The 22,492-nt window shown below is 47.5% G+C and overlaps 1 protein-coding gene across 3 annotated transcripts; it reads left to right on the top strand.

Moving 5' to 3' along the window:
* Positions 1–17,245: 17,245 nt before the first annotated feature.
* Positions 17,246–21,501, top strand: UTS2R (urotensin 2 receptor). Of its 3 annotated transcripts, none has more exons than XM_064728506.1 (3): positions 17,348–17,463; positions 19,796–20,710; positions 20,822–21,501. In XM_064728506.1, exons 2-3 carry the CDS (start codon positions 19,937–19,939, stop codon positions 21,080–21,082), a joined length of 1,035 nt encoding a protein of 344 aa, XP_064584576.1. In that variant the 5' UTR covers positions 17,348–17,463; positions 19,796–19,936; the 3' UTR covers positions 21,083–21,501. The 3 variants fall into 3 exon arrangements, with proteins under 3 accessions (XP_064584575.1, XP_064584576.1, XP_064584577.1); XM_064728507.1 differs by having other exon boundaries at positions 19,796–19,997; positions 20,145–21,501; XM_064728505.1 differs by having other exon boundaries at positions 17,246–17,463; positions 19,796–21,501.
* The last annotated feature ends 991 nt before the right edge of the window (positions 21,502–22,492 follow it).

Genomic DNA, 22,492 nt, shown 5'->3' on the forward strand with positions numbered 1-22,492 from the left:
ACAGGGAATACTTCCAGGTCCTTCACCCTGAGGAGGTTTCAGTGAGCCAGTTCAGGGTTCAGAGATTTCCATTCTGCAGTCAGGAGAGATGAGGGCTGGCTTTGCAGTAATCTCCTCTCCTGTCCGTGCATTCAAATGAAGTGTGAAATTGGAAAGGAGGGAGTCTGAGCATCCTCACCTGTGCCTGGCTCCTGAGCCAGCCTTGCAGCCACCTCAGCAGCAGGAGCAGCTGCCACACATGATGCTCAACCTCTGTCCAGCTACTCCTTGCTCTGCCAGCCCAAATGTCATGAGAAATTAGGGTAAAAAAAGAAAAAAATAAACTAAGGCAAAGCCCATCTTCCTCCTTCCTGGTTATTCCCATCAGAACAATGAACTCAAATCCCAGCAGCTGCTCTGCAAAGGACCTGTGAGGAAGGAGCAATGCAGGGTGGCCTTTTAGAGAGGACAAATTTGCCTCATGAGAAACCCCATGAGGTGCTGCTGTTGGACTGATGCAAGTTAAATTGACTCTGTTTTGAAAGGCTGTTGAGAGAGATGATGTGCCATGGACATATTTTATGAAATATCCTTTTGTTGGGATTTTTCCTCCTGAGAAGCTGAGAGAAATGAAATGTAAACAATGATTATCTGCTGCTGTGGAATGCAACAGGTGCATCTGTGATTGGTCTCATGTGGTTGTTTTTAATTAATGGCCAATCACAGTCAGCTGTCTCAGACCCTCTGGTCAGTCACAAGATTTTATTATCATTCCATTCCTTTCTATTCCTTGCAAGCCTTCTGATGAAATCCTTTCTTCTATTATTTTAATATAGTTTTAAAATATCATTTTCTTTTAATATAAAATATATCATAAAATAATAAACCAGCCTTTGGAAACATGGAGTCAAGATTCTCATCTCTTCCCTCATCCTGGGACCCCTGTGAACAGCACCACAGAGATGAAATTTGATTTCTGAGCTGCTTGCTGTGAGCAAAGAGGATGCACATCCCTCAGTGCCATACCCTGCCTGCCCTCTGGCATTGCCACCTGCTCTGACATCCTGGCAAAGCCTTTGGGAGGCTCCCAGGGCTGCTCTCCAGGGCACTGGCAGCAGCTGCCCCAACCTGCAGAACCACAGCCCTCAGATCTCCTGGGCAAGCAGGGCAACACCTCCGGAAAGGAAAGACAAAATGCTTCACCCTCAGAGTGCGAGCACACATAAAAGTATTGGCTGTTCCAAAGCTGCTGCAGTTTCCAAAATATGGACACAGAGATAGGATCTGGGGGAATTGAGCAACCCAGAAGCTTAAAACTTTTGTCAGGCAATAATTCTTCATGAATTGCTGTGAGCAGCAGCAAGTTCCAACAGCTGTTAATTCCCTAAAGCAGAAAATTACAGTGGGAGAATTTTTAAGTCCCATTTTTTCCCTTCTTTCTCTGCTATAGGAGCCTGGAGAGCACAAACTTTTGCCATGGCTCCACGTTTCCTTGGATATGGATCAGTGCAGAGATATTTTCCTTATAGGAGCCAGACAAAACCTCACTTTTTGTCACGGTCTCATCTCTGCTTCAGAGAGAAAAGCAGCTGGACAGAGCCCAGCCCAACACAGCAGAGTGGGCACAGAGCCCATCCAGCTGCCAGAAAACATCACCCAACAGATAAACAGCAAAGCAGAGACTCAGGGCACCTGAGTTCAGGGAGCTGCTCCCAAAGTGAGGTCCCCACAGTGCCAGTTTGCTTTGCTGGGCAGGTGATGCCTCCAGGAATGGAGTGAGACACTGAGAGCTGGGCAGGGAGAATTCCTGATGGGAAAAGGGATCATGCCTGCAAATCTGAATGCAGTCCCAGGGGACTGGATTGCTGCCAGTGCTGCCACGACAGGCTCTGACTGCAGACCAGAGCTATTTTCCAGCAGGTACTATCAGTTGTTGGAACCCTGGATGCTGAGAATTTCAGACTTTCTGTGCTGCCAGGCACTGACCCCCGAGAGAACACTGCATTGACCTGAGGCTGTGGAGAAGCTTCCAAAATGGAATGATAGAACTGGGATTGTGGGTGTGGAGTTTGAATAGAAGTGTGTGATATCACAGGGTGGGAAACTCAGAGTTTAAGGGTTTAGAATATGGTAATATATATAAAGCAAGATGGAGGTTTTAGGATGGAGGCTGATCCTTCTCCTTCACTTCTTCTTCTCCTTCTTCTTCACCTTCTCCTCCATGGGTTTGGGTGGTTTTGTGTAATTGGATAAAAAAGTCCCCATTGTGGGCCATGGGTAGTTGGTTATTGGGTTAAAAGTAAAAATAATTGAGGTGTCATTTCTTAATTGGACAGTTTATCCTTCAAAGGCCTTGTATAGAGAGATGGGGCTCCATTTTTAGTTTGTTAGAGTGAAATGCAGTAGAACTCATGGTTTGTGAGACTGTGACATAGATAAGAGCTAATGAACATCTGAGTCCAAACAAGAAATTCCATCTTGAGCATTTAATCCCAACCCTGGCAAAAAAAAACCAGCAAAGACTCTAAAATTGATCAGCCAGGCTCCAGGTGCAGAGGGAAGAGGAAATCTGTGTTTGACAGCATTTCTATTTGTCTCTCCATACGTAAAAATATGATTAAGGCTATTAAATAAACCTATTTGTTTTTATGGAATTGTTTCCCTGGCCAGAGCCAATGCTGAGGAAACCACGAGCCTCACAATTCCCACTGGGAAGCACCAGGCAGAAGCTGGAGCTGGGTGAAATTAAAGCTGCACAGGGTAAAAGGAAGAAAATTAATTTGCTTGTAGATGCTGGTTTTCTTTAGATTAGGGAAATATTTGCACACATTCATCAGTAAAAACCAAGCAGAAAAGAGAATAGAAAACTTTGATAAAGAAAATCATCACTTAGCCTCCAAAAAGGAATTTAAACCAGGAGTTTAGATATGTGAAATTACTTTCAATTCCAAACAAGAATGGAAAACTGGAATGCTGAGGTCTCTTGTGAGCTGGAAAATGAGACATTAGGGAGCCCTGGATGAGAAAGTTTGAAATTAAATGTTTCTTTTCAAAAGAATCACAGTATTTTGCTAAATACTAACACCCTTAGTAGGTTTGAGGTGAAGCAATAGGAAAAAATCTTTTAAAAATTCTTGTCTCAATGAATATTTACCATGGAAAATATCAGTGGAAGCACATTTTTTAATTACAGAAGTTTCTTTTCTCAAACATTATTCATCTGTGATTTTAAGAGGCTTTGGAGGAGGCTGGGATTTGGGAGGAGGTGTATGAATTACTGATTAACTCCACAGGAGAGCTCTGAGCTGTGAAATCTCAGGGCTGCTGGAGAGCAGCATTTCAGCAGGGCTCTTGTGTCATCTTTGCATCATCTGGAGGCAGGAATTACAGCCAGGAGACAAGTGGAGATGTGAGGACTGCTCTGCTGCAGGGATTTCAGTGCAGCCACAGGAAGGATTTCAGGCTGAGGGAACAAGGACAGCACAGGGAGCTGTGAGTTGTTAAGTCCAGTGGGACAAGGGCTTGTCTTTCTGAACTCTAAGTCTTATTAGCTACATTTTCATCATTATTTTTTGGCCTTTTTTTTTTTTTTTAGCTAACTTTACTGGAAAGAGGAGATGGAAAATAGAGATACCTGAGTAGAGGCTGCTGCCAGACAGAAGGATGGCAGACTGACAGCCAAGTGTCCATATGTCTCCCTCATGGACAGCGTGCTACTCCTCTTCTATAAATAATGCAAGAGAGCTGGCTGGGAAGAATTAGCCTGTGGTGGTTCTGTTATTCAGTGCACACAGAGCTGAGCCCTGGCTTCATTACCCCGAGCAATGGGAGGGTGGGGTGTGGGATGTCAGCACAGCAGCGTGGCCACAGGAGGTGGCAGCAGGACTTGGGCAAATTATGCTCCCCACAGCTGGGCTGATAACACCAGCATGGAGCAACACTGAGCTGTGGGAGGAAGGGACAGGCCAGCTCCTCATTTACAGTGCACAAGATGTTATTGCCAAGGTATCACATTGTCCAGCCTGTCTGCTTTTCCCTCCATGGGAAGCCTGCCCATCCCAGCAGCACAGCACCGTGCTCTGAGCAGCTCCAGGGTGTCAGATTAAGCCATTTTCTGACACAGAGAAAGGGCAAATCAGAGGAGTTTTAAAAACTTCTGTTCCATTTTCAGTCTCATGAGAAGGGCGAGACAATACAGGTATTATAATTCACGCCATCACAATCAGAAGCAAACTATTTTCTAATTAAAATACACTATAACTGTTTCTTGGCCTATCAGTTTTTGCCACACCATACTATAAATACCTTAAAGCCAATCACCTAAAATTACTCTTTGTGGGTTCTAATACAATGCATCTTTCATAGTTCTCTTTCTCCATTTATATCCATGTATACATCTATATCCTATTTCCTAATTACTATACACTAGAAGTGTTTCTTAACCTATCAACTTTTGCCACACCATACTATAAATACCTTAAAGCAAATAATCTGAAATTACTCTTTGTGGATCGTACTAAAATGCATCTTTCATAGTTTTATTTCTCCATATATATCTGTATCATATTTCTTAATTACAATACACTATAAGCATTTCTTGGCCTATCAGCTTTTGCCACACCATGCTGTAAATGCCTTAAAGCCAATCATCTAAAATTGCCCCTTATGGGTCCTACTACAATGCATCTTTCATAGTTCTATTTCTCCATATATATCTATATTATCTATATTATATATATATATATATACACCATTTATGTATCTGGTCTTTTTTGCAAGGTCATCCTTTCAAACTTGTCTTTTTAGCTCCATTTCTCTCTCAGCAATGTCTGTCCTATTCCATGGTATTTCTAAGTCACCATTTCTTATCTCAAATTTTGCATACAGATGCACACTGTGTGAACTTTCAGTCAGGCTTTGAGAATTCTCTACAAATCCATTTCCCACACCAGGGCAGTGCTGGGACACGTCTGTTCAATGCTGCTTCATCCCTCCACAAAAAGAGCATCAAACCCAACCACTGCTCACCCCAAGGGGTCTTTTCCTTTCCATCTTTCCCCTCCTGCAGTTCCCCTCTCATTTCTGTGCATAAAGCCCCCAGACCCCGCCCTGCTCAGTGCTGTAATGCCAGCCTGGGGACCAGAAGCAGCATAATCACATCAGCACCCGAATGAAGCAGTTGTAGGGATTAGCAGGGCTAATTGGCACCACACAGAGCTGCTGTCCCTGCCCTGCCTCGGGGAATGGAGCCTGGCACAGGCAGGCACAGCTCAGAGCTCCCTGCTGCTGCTCCTCACGCCCTGGAGCCACGCCAAGGGCAGAGGTGCATCCCACAGAAACTTCTGGAAGAAACAGCACAGAATTTCCCTCCCTGTCACCCCCCTGCAGGAGCAGCCCAGGGCAAACACTGACTGGCCCAGCTGGTGCAGACAAGGGTTTCTCCTCCTCCCATCAAGGTGGGTCTGGGTAACCCCAAACCAGGGTCCCCATGCACCAAACCTGCCCGTCCAAGTTATCCTCAGCTGTGTGAGCAGAACATTTCAAGGTTTCACCAAGGTCTAGGTGGGCTTTAGTGACTTTTAAAGATGCATTTGAGCAACCTGAGTAATCTTTAGGGAAGCCAGTGGACACTTGAGCAGGTCACTGAACTGCAGCAACCCAAAGAACCCACCAGATTTTCTGCTTCCCCTGTCACTCCTCACTGCCTAACTTCACAAACAGCTCCCCAAGCTCCCTCAGCTTAAACACACCAATTTGCATAAACACACCCTGTGGGGACATATTTTCCAGGCTCATGTGTGCAAAATTGACAGAAAATGCATCTAGGAGTGTGTAAAAACACTGAAACACCCAGATTCACAACAAGATCTCTGATCAGAGGGAGCTGTGAAGGCAGCCTGGAGTGAGAGCCTGGGCACAACCAGCCCTTGCACAAAAGAATTTGTTCTGTACCATAGAAAGATGATTTTTGTTATTATTTTTCTTCCTGTTCATTGTTCCTTTTCTTTCTAAATCCCTCCAGGAAACACCAGGAGTTGTGTATTAAGGGCTGCAGATGTCAAAGAATGCTCTCTGGTGCATTTAACAGCTTCTTTATCACTTCTGAAAGGACCTGGGGTCAGCAGTCCAGACTTGGTATCTTCAAATGGTTTTGTAAAAGCAACATTTTCAGTCCAAGTATTCTTAACTCAGTGAAAGCACTGTATGTGCTAGATTTCTTTTTATCCAGTGAGTTGAAAGCCAGAAAATCAATGAAATAAAATAAATACACCTGACTATGATCTCCCCTGCTGTATGAGCTTATTTCAAGCATGCCAGAACTGTATTCACCCAAAAGCCGTGAAGGAGCCCAGGGATGAAACAGCTTCAGCTTTAACTCTGGAGTGTTGCTTCTTGCCTCAAGTTCTGGGTAGTGAAGAACTAAAAAGAGGTGAATGTGAGAATGTGAGGCCAGTTTGCCAAAGGAGGATTCACTGATGAGTAGAGGGACTACGGAGGAGTAAGGAGAGTGGAGTAAAGAGAATACACAGGAACTTGAGTGAGCAGAGTAGGGAAAAGGCAGCTCTGGGTCTTGAAAGGGAAGCTCTGCCTCAGGAATAGATTGGAGCTCTCTCAAGGTGTAGAAATATAGAAATAATTCCAGCAGTTTGTTTGGATTATCAGAAAGCACTCAAAGTCCTTCATTAGCTAATCTTCCACGAGCCCAGAGCAGAGGTCATCAGACAAATATATAATTGAATAAAAGTTTAAAAACAAAGTGTGGGGGGCCAATTTTCAGAGGAGACAAAGCTGTGGTGTCCAACCATCCAGCAGCTTCCTAAGGGAGCAGGGGAAAAAGGATTGAAGGGGAAAATGACAACGTTTACTGATGCTGCAGAGAGATTCTGGAGAGTAAAGTCCAACAGAAACATTAAACCTGTTTGCTTCTTGATCTTGATAATATCTGAGTCTCCCTGCGTATCTAGGGCTGCAGTGGCAGCAGCAAATGCTGCTCTGTGCTCACACTGACCATGCCAAGCCCTTGCCATGTAATAAATGTGCTCACATTGGCATCAAACAGCCAAGTGGGTCCCTGCACTGTGCCCTGGGCATGGCAGTGGGGCTGCCAAGGCACAGCTGTGGAGGTGCTTGAGGATCCCCAGGACAAGGGAAGAGATGAAAGTCTTGACTCCATGTTTCAGAAGGCTGATATATTATATTATATTATATTATATTATATTATATTATATTATATTATATTATATTATATTATATTATATTATATTATATTATATTATATTATATTATATATCATATCATATCATATCATATCATATCATATCATATCATATCATATCATATCATATCATATCATATCATATCTCATATTATATTTATTATAATGATATATTAATACTACACTAAAGAAAGAGAAAGGAGACATCAGAAGGCTAGAAAGGAATGAATAATAAAAAACCTGTGACAGACTCAGAGCCTCAACACAGCTGGGCCATGATTGGTCATCAAGTAAAAACGGTCCACATGGAACCAATCAAAGATGCACCTGTTGGTAAACCACCTCCAGACCACAGTCCACAGCCATCAGATAATTATTGCTTACATTTCTTTTCTGAGGCTTCTCAGGAGAAAAATCCTAGTAAAAGGATTTTCATAAAATATGTCAGTGACACAGCCATGCCAGGAGTAGCTCATGGCAAGGAAGGTTTGAAGAGAAGATGCTTCAGACTGCTGGGCAGAGGTGGCACAGGTAGTAAAGGCAAAAATCTGCCCTTCCCTTCTCCCCCAGTGAAGGTCTGTCAGCTCCCACTGCTTTCCGTGCACAACTGAGGCATTTCTGTGGGCTGTGCTGAGGGGAGGAGGCACAGCCAGATGTTGCACTGGCACAGAGTCCTGGAGCATCCCTTGGATAATGGCCCAAGGGGACAGGAACTCAGCCAAGGTCACCCAGAGCCTCTTTGCAAAGAGCTGTGGGACATCTAATTGCAGTCATTAGTGAACTGAGTCACACTCTGCTAATGCAGGCTGGCAAAAGGAGCTCCAAGCCACCAAAATCCTCCAATGTTTGGCTTGCACTTAACACTGGAGGTGTTTAGAGGCTCTCAAGAACCTCCCTCCCCTGCGGCAGGTGCCCAGCCTCTCCCATTTGGGTTGAACACAGCAAAATTGCAAAGTGGGAAGAGCTTCAAGGCTCCCTGCCAGCCCCAGCCCCTGAGCTTGGCTGTTCTCACCCTCAGTGCCCCAGCCTGGAGAACCATCTGATCCCAAAATCCCTGCTCAAGACAGTGCTGGCTTTTCAGCCCTGCCAAAAACAGTGTTGGCAAGATGGGAATAGCCAGGCTGTGGGTTAGCAAGGAACTGTGGAGGTTTGGGTGGCAGGGATGGGCCAGGCTCCCCTCTGCCTGTTTAAAGGCTCTCAAGAACCACCCTCCCCTGCAGCAGGTGTCCAGCCTCTCTCATTTGGGTTCAAAAAGAGCTTCAAGGCTCCCTACCAGCCCCAGCCCCTGAGCCTGGCTTTTCTCACCCTCAGTGCCCCAGCTGGAGAACCATCTGACCCCAAAATCCCTGCTCAAGACAGTGCTGGCTTTTCAGCCCTGCCAAAAACACTGCTGGCAACTGGGAATAGCCAGGCTGTGGGTTAGGAGGAACTGTGGAGATTTGGGTTGCAGGGATGGGCCAGGCTCCCTCTGCCAGGGCTCAGGAGGGGACCAGAGCAGCCTGAAGTGCTCTGAGGCCAGAAGGTGCTCTGGAAACCTCCCTGGAGCTCTGAGCACACCCTTCAGAGGCAACATCCCCTCCCTGTTTACTCATGGTGGAGCCAGGGTGGCTGTGGGCACAGCCAGGGTGTGTAAGCATGTGAAAGGATGCACTTCATTTCACCTGCATCTCTTCATCTGCACAGCCCTGGGGTGCTGCTGCATGAGACAGGGTGCAAAACAAGGGGATTAAACAGCAGAATACCAGGACAGCTGGAGCAGCCGCTGCCAGGGACACCAGCTCAATGATGGGGGGAAGAACTGCATCCCCCAGCACCCTGGAGGGAAAGGAGAGCTGATGTGCTCAGGGTCTGGAGACACACAGAGAATTTCAGACCACTGCTGATTTCTGCACTGAGTGGGGCTTTTTTTATCCCTTGGGGTGTTTATTCAATAATACAGGTGTTTGAACTGTCATGGACATATTTTATGAAAATTCCTTTCATTGGGACTTTTTCTCCTGAGAAGCTGAAAGGCCTCAGAAAGTAAATATAAACAATGGTTATCTGCTGCTGTGGAATGCAATAGGTGCATCTGTGATTGGCCTCATGTGGTTGTTTTTAATTAATGCCCAGTCACAGCCAGCTGGCTCAGACAGAGATTCTGAGCCACAAACCTTTGTTATCATTCCTTCCTATTCTATTCTTAGCCAGCCTTCTGGTGAAATCCTTTCTTCTATTCTTTTAGTATAGTTTTAATGCAATATATATCATAAAATATTAAATCAAGCCTTCTGAAACATGGAGCCAGATCCTTGTCTCTTCCCTCAACCTGAGACCCCTGTGAACACTGTCACAATGGGGTGGGAGCAGCACAGCTGGGGCAGGTCAGAGCTTCTCTTGCAGTGATGCAAACTCCAAATAAACGGAGTTGCAGCACAGCAGTCTAACAGGGGCACAGGGGCATTGCCTGGGCTGCAGATGGGCTTGGCTGCACCCCCTCCTCACACCAGGGCTGGGGTCAGCCCTCAGCAACCCCAAGCCCACTCTCAGCCCCCTGATCTGCTCTGGGCTTCCCACTGAGTGGGGCAGCACCTGGAAACAAAAGAGCCTCCATCAGGTGAAGTGTTCCTCTGGTCCAAAGCAAGGCAAAGAAAAGCATTTTGAGACAATCAAGCACGCTTTCCAGCTGTGGAACCAGGCACCTGCTCAGTGTCCCCACTGCTCTGGAGCAGGGAATTAAGGCATTTATTCTACATTAGAGCCATTTCCAGAGGAATCTCCCTCTGACACAAAATGCCAGCAGCCACTTCCCTGGGAAGGAGGGTTTTCAAAATGCAGGAGCAAACAATGCTGGGGAGGGACAGTGGGCAGGGGAGGGCTGCACCCTGAGAGAAGGGAAATGAAAGAAGGAACCACAGGAGAGCATGGCACAGGTGGAGCGCCACATCCACTGCTCAGCCAACACCCTCCAGCCTGTTCCTACATCAAAAGTTCCAACAGAGGAGCCAACACTGCAGAGCCACCTCCCCTGTGCCCTGCAGGCTCCTCTGCTGTCCCCAGACCTTGTGCTGTGGCACAGATGTCCCTGCAGAGAGCACAGAGGAGGCAGCTGCTCCCTGTTCCTCATCCCAGGAAGCTACATTTTGGGCAAAAATGCTTGACTTAAAAACTGGCACATAGTTTTGAGTCTTTTAACTGGCACCTGTCGTTTTTGGCAGTGCTTTTAGCTGCAAGTCTTTTCTTTTTCAAGGCCCCTGCACAGAGCTGTTCCCACCTGCCTGGGCAGGGAGCTCACAGCAGTGCACGGGGCACAGGATGTTCATGAGCAAATCCCTGAGGACAGAGACCCAGTTGCTGGATTCTGAGGTGAGGAAATGTTGGATTAGGCCCTTTTCTGACTCAGAGATGGGGTAACTGAGAGGTGTTTTAAAAACTTTTATTCTGTTTTCAGTGTCGTGTGAAGGGTGAGACAATACAGGTGTTATAACTCATGCTATCACAATCAGAAGCAAATTATTTCTAATTCCAATACATTATAAGTATTTCTTATTAGCTTTTACCACACTATACTATAAATACCTTAAAACTAATCATCTAAAATTACCCCTCGTAAGTCCTACTACAAGACATCTTTCATAGTTCTAGTTCTCCAAAGTATTTAGTTTTATTTACAAAACCATCCTTTGAAAGGATGCTTATTTCTAGTTCCACCTAGTTCCAAGGAAAGGAACTTATTTCTAGTTCCATTTCTCTCTCAACAATGTCTGTCTTATTCCATAACATTTCTAAGCCAACATTTCTTATCTCAAAGTTTGCATACAAATACATACTATGTGAACCTTCTATGAAACTTTAAAGAATTTTCTACAAATCCATTTCCCACAAGGAAAGAGTTTATCTCACTCAAATCACCCAGCAATGGGTGACCCTGCAGCTCTCTCTGAGCACAGACTGGTACCCAGTGCCACCAGCATGGCAGGGACACCTCCATCAACTCAACCTTGAGAAGACATGGCTGAGGTGTTGGGAAAGATGAAAGTTTGACAAGAAAGTTTCACAGCTTGGCAGAAAGATTTTTGAATGTAGAATCTGAAGAAGGAATAGAGATAGAAGCAAGTTTTGATACAGAAAAATAATAGATGTGTAAATTGACAATTGCTGAGCCAGCCTTGCTGGACAGCTAAGAAAGCAAAGGCTGTGTCGAGTTGCAAAGAGATTTTATGACTTAGAGCAAAGGATAAGCTGACCACAAACAAGAAGATGTTTTTACCAAACAGAAAGATAGCACAGGCAAACAAGATTATTGATGTTGCAAGTAGAAAAAAGGTCTCAGAATTATCTACTACAAGAAAACTGAAAAACAACTTCTAGCTTAAACTGTAATGCACTAACTTTAGTGATTGGAGAACAGTAACATGAATATGGTAATTATGGTAGTTATGATAGGCTATAGATAAAAGTTAAAGTAAAAATTGGTTCTGTATTAAGATGCTCAGCAAAGAAAAGTCTATAATGCATTGTAACAAAAATTAAAGGCTTGTTTGCAGCTGGAGCTGACAGCTGTAGGCACAGCTCTGTCACCCTCAACCCTGGACTGCTGTGACATCCTGGGTACAATAAACTGCATTTTGGAGAGCTGCCTGGAGTCCCACATCTCTCATTCAGGTTCTTACACTGAGGGAGCCTGGGGGGCTCATTCCTGTCTGTCAGTGCCTGCAGGGAGGGCTCAGAGCAGGGCCCAGGCTCTGCTGGGCTGGGCACAGCAATGGCACCAGAGGAACGGGCAGAGACCTCACCTGGACATGAGGAAGAATTTCCTGTGCAGTGACCAAGCACAGGATCAGGGACAGATGTGCCCACCAGTGGGGACAGACAGTGGAAGAGTCGAGACAACAATTGGGAACCAGCTGGGAACTTGAATATCACATTTCCATGTGTCCAAGACCATGAGTGTTGGAACAGAGGGATTTAAATACAACATTCCCTGGAACAAGACATGACCAGGGGACTGCCAGGCCTCACCAGTGCTCTTCCTCAGGAGCTGCTGCCATTCCTGGCCACCAGCAGAGCTTCAGGAGGACTTGAGCTCAGCACAACATTGCAAATCCTTTCTCTCCTCTGGGTTGACCCCAAAGTCAGGGCAGATCCTCAAGAGCTAATTGGAATTTCTGTGTGACCACAAGAACATTGCCAGTTTCGTACTGGATTGCCCAGAGAGGGTGTGGGGTCTCCCTCACTGGAGAAATTCCAGAACCTGGGTACAACCCTGTGCCCTGAGCAGGGAGGTGGCACCAGATGAGCCATGGTGCTCCCTTCCATCCGACCCAACCTGTGGGACTGAGATGGCCCCACACACCACACCCTGAGCACGGGGACAAACCCTGGCCAGGGCACAGGCAGCTGGGTCAGCTGGGGCTGCCCATGGCCCAGGACATCCACTGTGTGCAGCCCAGGCAGCTGGGATGGCTTCTGGAGGGGGCACAGCCCTGCCCCTGCTCCGTGACCCCAAACTGCCCCTGGCTGCCCTGCAAGAGTCAGGGGAGCTCAGTGCAGAGCAGAGAGGGGCTGCAGATCCAGAGGGGCTCACACAGTGTCAGGAGGACTCTGGCTCAGTTTGGTGATGCTGCCACAAGGGGGAAAAAAAGGACTTTATTGTCTCCTTTACTGTCCCCTCTGAGGAGTGAAGGCAGCACTGAGCCACCACCACTGGGAATGGAAGTTACCCATCAGAGCAAGCAAGGGCAGAAATTATGTGGGATTTCTTGTAGAAAAGCAGCTTTTTAAGGAGTATTTGAATCAGCATCTGCTGTTCCAGAGAGGTGACCCACAGCAGCACCAGCTGTCACCATCCCCAGCTCCATCCCCTGTGTGCAGGATGGCAAATGCCACCAGCGAGTCCACAGTGGCACGAACTCAGAGTGGTGACATTTGCTGCTCTTTATGCACTGCCAGAGAACTTTTCACACTTCATCTCCTGTCTCCTGTGAGAGGGTTTTGGAGAGCTCCAGCAGAAATCTTTGCTGCCAGGCTGGGGCTGTGTGCTGCCCTCCATGATGAGAAAACACCTGGGATCAGCAGCAGCTGGAAATTATAGAGCCTGACTTTTTCCTAGCAGACTTCTGACCCCAGGGCACTTTCCTAAATTTTCTAATCCCAGTTATGAGGGCTGAGGAGTACAGAATGGTGTCCCAGGAGGGCACAGGGCAACTGTTCAGCTGTAGAGAGGAGGAAAGGCTGAGGACATGGAACCAAACTGCAAAGGAATGGTGTGGTCAGCACAGGCAGAGCAGAGCACAGAGGTGCTGCACAGGATATTTGGGATAGAAAATAATGGCAAAGAGGCTTTTTTCTCTAGGGTAGCAACAGCTTCTGGCCCATGGAAGGTGTGTCTCAGTGTGTCTGTACTCCCCATGGCTTTCCTGATGATGATGTGATGGATTTCCAGGAGAATTCTGCTGTGATTTTTGTTGTTGTTGATGTCAAATGCTTTGCAATAAAGAGAATTCAGTAACACAATTAAATTCACATAGCACTTGCATAAATCCTCACATCAAAGGGGAACAGGAGTCTCTTTTGCCCAGTATTTCATAGAATAATTATGGTTATTGCCTGTGCAGTAACTTCAGAAGGCTCCTGTGCAGAACTCCAGCCCTGTAGCAGTGGATGCTGAATGAATGACCAAATAGAGCTGTTTCATATTTTGGAGAACTCCTCTCTTCACCCAGCATTGCCTGTGCAGCTCCTACTCCTGCTACACAAGATCACAGGGGCTGCCACCCCTGTCTGTAGCTCTGACAGCATCACACAAATGGTAAAACCCCTGAAACTCAGAGCACTGAGACAGTGAGCAGAGTGATTGTCTTGGCTTGGAAAGCCAGGTGTCTGCTAAGGAAGGCAGGAGCCTCCCCTGAAATGGAAAATGTAAATCCCCTCCCTCCACATTGATATAAATTCTAAATTAAGGGGCTGTCAGGCAAAAAAAATATGGGAGCAGGAATAACAGTTCTTTATTAGGGAAGAAAATAAAAAGATAAAGTAAACAATGCAGTAAACCAGAACAACACTGCCAGAGTCAGAGCCCAACCTGACACCCTGTGGGTCAGGGTGCTGGCAGCAGTCCCATTGGAATTGTGGCTCAGCCCTCCTGCAGTGTCAGGGCTGGTTCTGCTGGAGCAGGGATCCTGGAGAGAAGGATGTGTTCTTCCTCTGAAGATCCAGGGGAAGAAGAGGCAGCTGCTGCTCCTCTGGGGAATCCAGTGGAGAAGCCGTGCTGGTGTTCCAGAATCTCCAGATTATATCCAGGTAGGAGTGCTTGGCTCCTCCCTCTGGGCTCCCATCTCCCAATGGGATGCTGTAGTTCTTATCAGCCATGCAGTGACATTCAATAGCTGTTATCAGCTGATGTCTCCCCTGAGAGAGGATTGGGTTTGGAAGAGATAAGGAAAACTGCCCACTGAACAGAAGACAGCTGCCATACAGATGGCAAATAGAACACAATTTGCTTGACAATCCAAGACAGTGATCCCTGCTTTAAAGGTGAGCCAATAAGGGGAAGAGAAGCAGAAAAACTGTTGCAACCAAAATGCAAGGACTTCTCAGAACTTTGGGCCTGTAAACCAAAGCTTAGAATTAAACACAGGATTTGGTCTGAGACCTTGGAAAACCATCCAAATTCAGGTGCTAGAAGTGAGAATGTGGATTTGTAGTTTAAAGCAGAGAAGGTAAAGCTAAGTAAAGGAAAGTTTAGAGTTTTAGAGTTTAGGATATAGAAAAAAATAAAAGTACCTGCAGAGGTAAACAAGGAGTGTAGAATGCAGCACTGTCAGCTTCTGTGGCATAACATGATTGGATAAGAAATCTTATGCTGTAGCATGAGTTCATACGATGAAATATTTAAGGATTGGGTCAAAAACATAAATATCCTGTTAGCAGTATTTTATTGGTTAATAACTCCTTAAAAAGTTATTAAAAAGTTATTGTAACTGAGGGTCTTGTCACCTTCTGAACCATGTTGTGAAGATGCGAGCAGAACTCACCCTTCCTGCCTATGTAGAAAATAAGAAAAATAAACCCCATCATCAAAAATAATTTAGAGGTTCTGTCTCAAATCCCTTCCAAAATTCCCCACAAATGAATTAGCACACAAAACTATGACCACCAACAGCCCTTTTGAGCCAGGGCTGTGAAGCTGACACTGCCCACACTGCTCCCAGCCACTTCTCCTCTAATGACTGCAGCAGGACACAGACATATGGGAGCCCAGCTTCCCCCAGTGGCAGCCCCGTGGGCACAGAGATTTCCTGATAAATGAAATCACAGGTTTCATGTTTTCTGAAAGGTTTAAGTGCCACAAAAGGAAGTATCAAGTTGGGATCCACAGGCCTGGAAAAGTGATGGATTACCCAGATGGATCACCCTTCCTGCATCCCACTACTCCTTCCTTGCCCTGGGATGGGTTAACACCAACATGAGTGGCCCTTTGGGGACAGTGGAGTGACAGGAGTGTGGCAGTCCCAGTGTAAGTGCCTGGACAGACACCTGGACACACCTGCCACATGCTGGAGGTGCTGAGCAGAGGCACCCACGTCCCCATCAGCATCCCTGCACTCCCAGCCCTTTGGGCCACATGCAGGCTGTAGGAAAGGGGTTCAAGGACAGCAGCAGGTTGTCCCTGCTCTGCCTGGGGGGAGGACACTGCCACATCCCCTTCTCACTCCCAGTGGGAGTGAGCACTTGTCAATGGCTTCATTGACAAAGTGTGCTCAATGTGACAATGTGGTCACCCAGGGACTGTTCCTGCTCCCTGGAGTCACAGAATTCACAGAATTCACAGAATCGCTGGGTTGGAAGAGACCTCAAAGATCACCAAGTCAAATCCAGCCTCAACACCTCAATTAACCCTGGCACCCAGTGCCACATCCAGGCTTTGTTAAACACACCCAGGGATGGGGACTCCACCACCTCCCTGGGCAGCCATTCCAGAACTTTATCACTCTTTCTGTAAAACACTTTTTCCTAATACCCAACCTGTATTTCCCTTGGTGCAGCTCGAGGCTGTGTGCTCTGGTTGTGTCAGTGCTGCTGCAGACAGAGCCCAGCCCCAGCTGAGCACAGGCACCTTTCAGGAGCTGTGAGAGTGATGGGGACACCCCTGAGTCTCCTTTTCTCCAGGCTGAGCACCCCCAGCTCCCTCAGGGGTTCCTCACAGGGTTTGTGTTCCCAGCCCCTCACCATCCTTGTTGCCCTCATCTGGATGTGCTCCAGTGTCTCAGTGACCTTCCCAAACTGAGGGGCCAGAGCTGGACACAGGGTTAAAAGGCAAAACATCCCTTGTGTGGATGGGCACATGGTGGGGAAAATCCTCTGCTCCCAGCACTGTGTTTATCTTCTCTATTCAGTCTGCTGTTGTAATTTTTGATAAGGCTTTATTAAATCTCTTTTAAATGTTTGAAAATATCATTTCTCACAAGTATCACTGGGGAAAGGGAACCACCCTAGCCCCGAACAACTTCTGTAATATTTTGTTCCTGCCAGCCTGAAATGTCTCAGATGCTGTGCTGTGTGACCCCACGGCACAGATTCATCTCTTCACACGCCATCCAACCCAAATAAACTTCAGCTTCGCTTTGGAATCGATCTCCAAATCAAGGAGCTCTGCTGCTCCCCTGGGCAGCCCACCCACCCTCCCGCAGGAATGTCACCCTCCCGCAGGATTTTAACCCTCCCTGGCCCTCTCTCCTTCCCCAGCCGTGCTGGTTTTGCTCGAGCAGCTTCAGGAATTAATTCAGGAATTAATTCAGGAATTCTCCCTCTCCGTGTGCTGTACAGAGGGTGCTTTGCCTTCCACCGCTCCCGGGATGGAACAACCCGAAACCCGAACCCCTGTGCTGCCCAGAGCAGGGGAGGCAGAGCAAGCCATGCTTATCAAACCCTGCTGCTTTAAACAGGCTGCAGCAAAGCCACGCTATGCCTCACGTCACCGGGGAGCAAAAATAGCCGGCACGAGTGGAGGGAGGGGAATGGGAGTATTAAGAGCGCCCAGATTTCAAACATACTTGGCTGGCAGCACGCTCCTTTCCTGCCCCTGCTGCTCCAGATGCGACAGAGCTCTGGGATCTCTCACTCTCTGCCCGTGAAGAAGGATTCTCTTCTTTCTGGTTTTTTTTTCTTCTTTTTCCTTCTTTAAGTTTCAGCTTTGATACTACTAAATAGATTTTTTTTTATTTTTATTATTATTATTATTATTTTCTTTCTAATAGGAAACTTCATCCGCCGGATTTAAAAGCAAGGTTTGAGCAGGAGAAATTTGTTTCTGTTTACAGCTGTATATATGCATGGTATACTCCTGTGGGATGATATCGTAGAGGGGAAGGCAAGATTGGCTGGGAAAATCGCCTGCACCGTAAGATGCTTGAATGGCTGCTTGGAATAACAAGCTCTGTGTTGTGTGTGCATGTGTGTGAGTGTTTGTGAACCAGAGCAGCAGTGATGGTAACTTTAAAATTATAAAAGGGCTCCCCATTTGGCTTAATTTTCCTCTTCGAGCTCTGTCTGGAGATGGGTGAAGTGTCTGAATGGAATTGGTGCTGTAGGGATTTTATGAATGGAGCAGAAGGCAGGTTCAGCAGAAGAGGAGCAGAGCAGGGAAATGCAGTGGGCTCGGCTCTCTCCAGCAGGAGCTGTCACTCCAGGGAACTGCACAGACAGGCACAAATCTGCCACAAGTCCCTGGGACACCAAAAGAGGCAGCTGCAAGGCGGCAGCCCCTGAGCCTTGGAAATATGCTCCTGAAAATGAGCTCTCACCAGCACACCGAGCCCAGAGCTGTGTGTGGGACCAGCTCTGGGCTCAGCTGGAGCATCCCAGGCAGAGCTGCTCATTTCTGTGCCCTCCTGCTGGTTGTGAGGCTGAGGAGCAGCCACAGATCCTGGAGCAGCTGTGTCTCCTTCGTGGGAGTCACTGTCACTGCCAGCTCGGACACCAGCACCGATAAAAGGAACAAAGGGGCAGAGGGACAGACTGGCTATACCTGCCCTACAGCAGGAGGGCACTGCACAGCACAGCAGGAGCAGGATTTGGGGTTGCAGGGTCCAAGAAATGGATCTTGATGCTGGTGAGGCTGTGGGGACCAGCCCAGAGCAGCAGTGTCCTGAAGGAGCACTGCAAAACCACGCTCATCTCTCACCTGTACTCAAGGGCTTGGGGTGGGAGATGGGCACTGTGTGTTTTTCTGGTTTTTTGTATTTTTATTCCAACTTCTAAGTGAGGGAAAATCTCCCTCTGCACTGGACTGTCGTCTCTTATCCAGAGTTTTTTTATGACACCTCTGCAGATGGTAGTGGGGAGAAGGTGAGGGAAGTCACGAAGAGGATGAAAATTGCCCATCCTCAAGGGTCACAGAGGCCACTGACAGGGTGACACAAGGGCAGCAGGGGAGAGCTCTCCTGCCAAGGAGACAGTGGGAGGAAAGAGGCGAAGGACTCAGAGCTGGGGAGGAGGGAAAGGGACACCCAACTCACTGGGAAACGCTGCAAATTCCCAGGGTTAAACAAATCCAGCCTGCCCAGTGGAACAAGACAGAGGGGAGTCTGCCTGCTGAGCCCTACGAGGACAAGGCAGCCCAGCACTCTTCCCCCTCAGTGTTTCCCAAAGAAAAAGAGACAGTCTGAGTGCTCTAAAACACACAATGCAAACGCACTTCTGTTTGCAGGGACCTTTAGGATTGCACAGGCTTTTTGTATGCCTTAAAATCTGGGCATTTTAGCCACTTCTTCAGCATTTCTCTGAGGAAGGTTTGCTCCCTTTTTGCCTACACCCGGAATGAATTCAGAGCAACACAATCCTGATTTGTGCAGCGCTGAGCCTGAGCTCAGCAGAGGCTCCCACGTACAGAGTTGCCTCACATGGTGTCTCACACCTCGCTGCTCAAAGCTGCTCAGGCAGGTTCACACCAGGCTCTGGCTCAAACAGATCTGTTTTACAGGCACATGGACACCTCACATGGACAGAGAGAGTGAAAAACCCTGTGTTTACAGACACAGAAATCCCACACGGAAACTGCACTTTGCTTTATGAAGTGCCTTTTCCTCCAGCACTCGAATGCTGTTTGAAACTGGAGGACAGAGGAGGAGCTTCTCATTCAAGGGAAGCTGCTCTGTGAAAACACTGCAGGAATGCTGGACAGGACTCTGAATGCATCACTGACACAGAACAGACAATTTGGCTGCAAATGATAAATCTAAAGTTTGTTTTCCCCTTTTCAGGGCCTTCTGCTCCTTCAGAGTTAAGAATGTGGCAAAGAGGTTTAAACAGTCATGCTGATGGTTCTAAATCATTGTTATAAATTTAGGAAGGATGTTTTTTTTCCCTCCAGCCCTGAACTAAGGACTGCAGTAAGTGGTTCCAGTGATCCACACAACCTTTTTTTGTCTCTTTTCCATGCACACATCTCACAGCTGGGTGAGGTGAGAGCACAAGCCCTACAAGAGTGGCCTCAGTGCCAAAGGCCTTTGGTACATTCAGGCAGTGCAGATACGTGCTCAGAGACAGGTAACTTCTAAATGAACTTTTGTGTTGCTCTGGCAGATTTCTAACACGTAGTTTTTGCTGTCTTTCCTCTAGTGGAGAATGCAGATGGTCCTTGGATGAGACACTGCTGGGAAATGGTTCCACAGTTCCGTGCAGCCGCATTTCTCAGAGCAGACAGAGCCCCCTCAGACCCCTGTGACATGAGCAAAGCCTCTGGCATTTAAACCCAGGAGGATGTCCCTGACTGACGAGCTGGAGAGCCACTTCACAACCCCCTCCATGGTGACAGACACAGGTGAGGATGGCGTGTTCAGAATCAGGCCCAATGTCTCAGCCAATGGCACCGGGGACGGCACGTGGGCAGCCGGCTCCACGGAGGACATGGTGGCCATCTGCACCATCGGGGCCATCCTGTCCCTCATGTGCGTGGTTGGGGTGACAGGCAACGTCTACACCCTGCTGGTGATGTGCCACTACCTGCGCTCCTCCGCCTCCATGTACATCTACATCATCAACCTGGCGCTGGCCGACCTGCTCTACCTCCTCACCATCCCCTTCATCGTCGGCACCTACTTCATCCAGAAGTGGCACTTTGGGGACGTTGGCTGCCGCATCCTGTTCAGCCTGGACTTCCTCACCATGCACGCCAGCATCTTCACCCTCACAGTGATGAGCACGGAGCGCTACCTGGCCGTGCTGAAGCCCCTGGACACGGTGAAGAGGTCCAAGAGCTACCGCAAGGCCATCGCTGTGGTGATCTGGCTGGTGTCGCTGCTGCTCACCCTGCCCATGCTCATCATGATCCAGCTGGTGCAAAGGGACAACAAAAGCATCTGCCTGCCCACCTGGAGCAAGCTGTCCTACAAAGTCTATCTCAGCATCCTTTTTGGCACCAGCATCGTGGGTCCTGGGGTGGTCATTGGCTACCTTTACATCCGCCTGGCCAAGATTTACTGGGTGTCCCAGACTGCTTCCTTCAAGCAGACCAAGAGGCTGCCCAACCAGAAGGTGCTCTACTTAATCTTCACCATAGTGCTGGTCTTCTGGGCTTGCTTCTTGCCTTTCTGGATATGGCAGCTCCTCTTCCAGTATTATGAATCCTTCCCTTTATCTCCCAAGGTGATGAAGAACATTAATTACCTGACAACCTGCCTGACCTACAGCAACAGCTGCATCAACCCCTTCCTCTACACCCTGCTCACCAAAAACTACAGGGAGTACCTGAAGAACAGGCAGAGGTCCCTCAGCAGTAGCAGTGGGTACTTCCAGAGGAGGAATCGTTTCCAGAGGATTTCAGGGAGATCCCTGTCCACCAGCAGCCAGCACTGCACAGAGACTTACGTCCTTGCTCACGCTCCTCTGGGAAACAGCAGTGCCTGAAGGTAAAATATATCTCCAAGAACAATCAATACTGACTTCAATGTTGCTTTGATTTAAAGTGCACGTTGTACAGGCCAAGCCTTGGCAGTGCACACATTTAGTCCAGAGGCTGTGCCGTGTGTCTGCTCTCATTTCTCCAGTGCCACTGATTTGATGCTAGCAGCACTCAGCTGAACATCTATCTAAATAGCCTTTCACTTTTTATCTTTATATTTTATAGTGGATGTCTCCTCAAGTAGCCATCAATAATGAAAGCCCATAACAGGGCCATGATTTTTAATACTATCAGCTGTCTCACAACGTTTAAAATTATGTTACCCCATGAATGGCTGTAGTTTGCTCTTTTTTCCTTTAGCAGTAGTGCTCAATTTGTAGTTGTATGAGGACTGAAGACAATGAAATAAAGAAAAAGCAGCTGATGTTTTGAAATTCCATGCAGTTTTGCATTTGGGGTAGGAGTGTTCAATGTGGATGAGGCATATCCAGGGTTGCTGGTCCTGGTTTGGGTGATGCTCACAATTATTCTGCACTCTTGTCTGTGCACTGGGCTGGGTTCTCCAGTCACACAGGTGTGTGGAGTTACACCATGGTCCTTGTCAGCAGCACAGGCTTCCCATGGCAGTGCCACAGGCAGGGAACACTCAGCATGTCCAAACAGCCATGAGGAGCAGCATCATCTGCCCTGGGCAAGCATTTCCACCCTTTGCCCTCCTCCAAGGAGGAATTGGGCACCTCTGATGAGGCTGTCCTCAGGGCATCTGCTGGCAAACAACTGCAGCATCCAGCCTGAAGCACCAGACCTCCACCCCCAAGTCCAGGAGGAAAGGACAGAGGGAGAGGAGGGGGTTGAGGAGATGTGGTTTTCCACAGGCAATGTTCTCTGAAGTGCTTAATACTCCCAGCTGTAAAAGTGCTGGTTCTTGGTTAGGGAGACAACTTGTTCCCTTCACTGGAAGTGATTTTGCCTTTCAGCTACAAAAACATAACCCTGCTCACACCAATATTACAGTGCCTGTCCTGGCTTTCCCCAATGATGAGGCATCATTAGAATAAACATATAATCTGTGATGTCTGGAACTTCCCCAGTGAGTCAAAAATACCTTCTCTGGGATGCTGCCAACATCCCTACAGGAGTCCTCTGCTTGCAGCAGCCCTGCTTCCTCATTAGCAGGGATATGAGGATGCAATGCCAACACAGCCAAGCTACAGAATTAGAACCAAATGAATTCTGAGCAGCAAACTCAGAACTGCAGTGTGAAATCCCTCTGGCAGTGAGCTCTGTTTGCTTAGACTGAGCCTGAATTCAGAATTTAAACATCTATTCCCCTTCAAGGTGTTGATACGGTCACAGGGTAAGATCTGCATGCAGCCTCCCTGGGTAATACACTTGGACAAGTCATTGTCTCTTCC

Source organism: Zonotrichia leucophrys, chromosome 18, assembly GCF_028769735.1.
Source record: "Zonotrichia leucophrys gambelii isolate GWCS_2022_RI chromosome 18, RI_Zleu_2.0, whole genome shotgun sequence".
Lineage (NCBI taxonomy): Eukaryota > Metazoa > Chordata > Aves > Passeriformes > Passerellidae > Zonotrichia > Zonotrichia leucophrys.

Bases quoted from the DNA above. Each gene is read 5' to 3' on its own strand.
- UTS2R (XM_064728505.1), top strand. From the start codon at position 19,937: ATGTCCCTGACTGACGAGCTGGAGAGCCACTTCACAACCCCCTCCATG.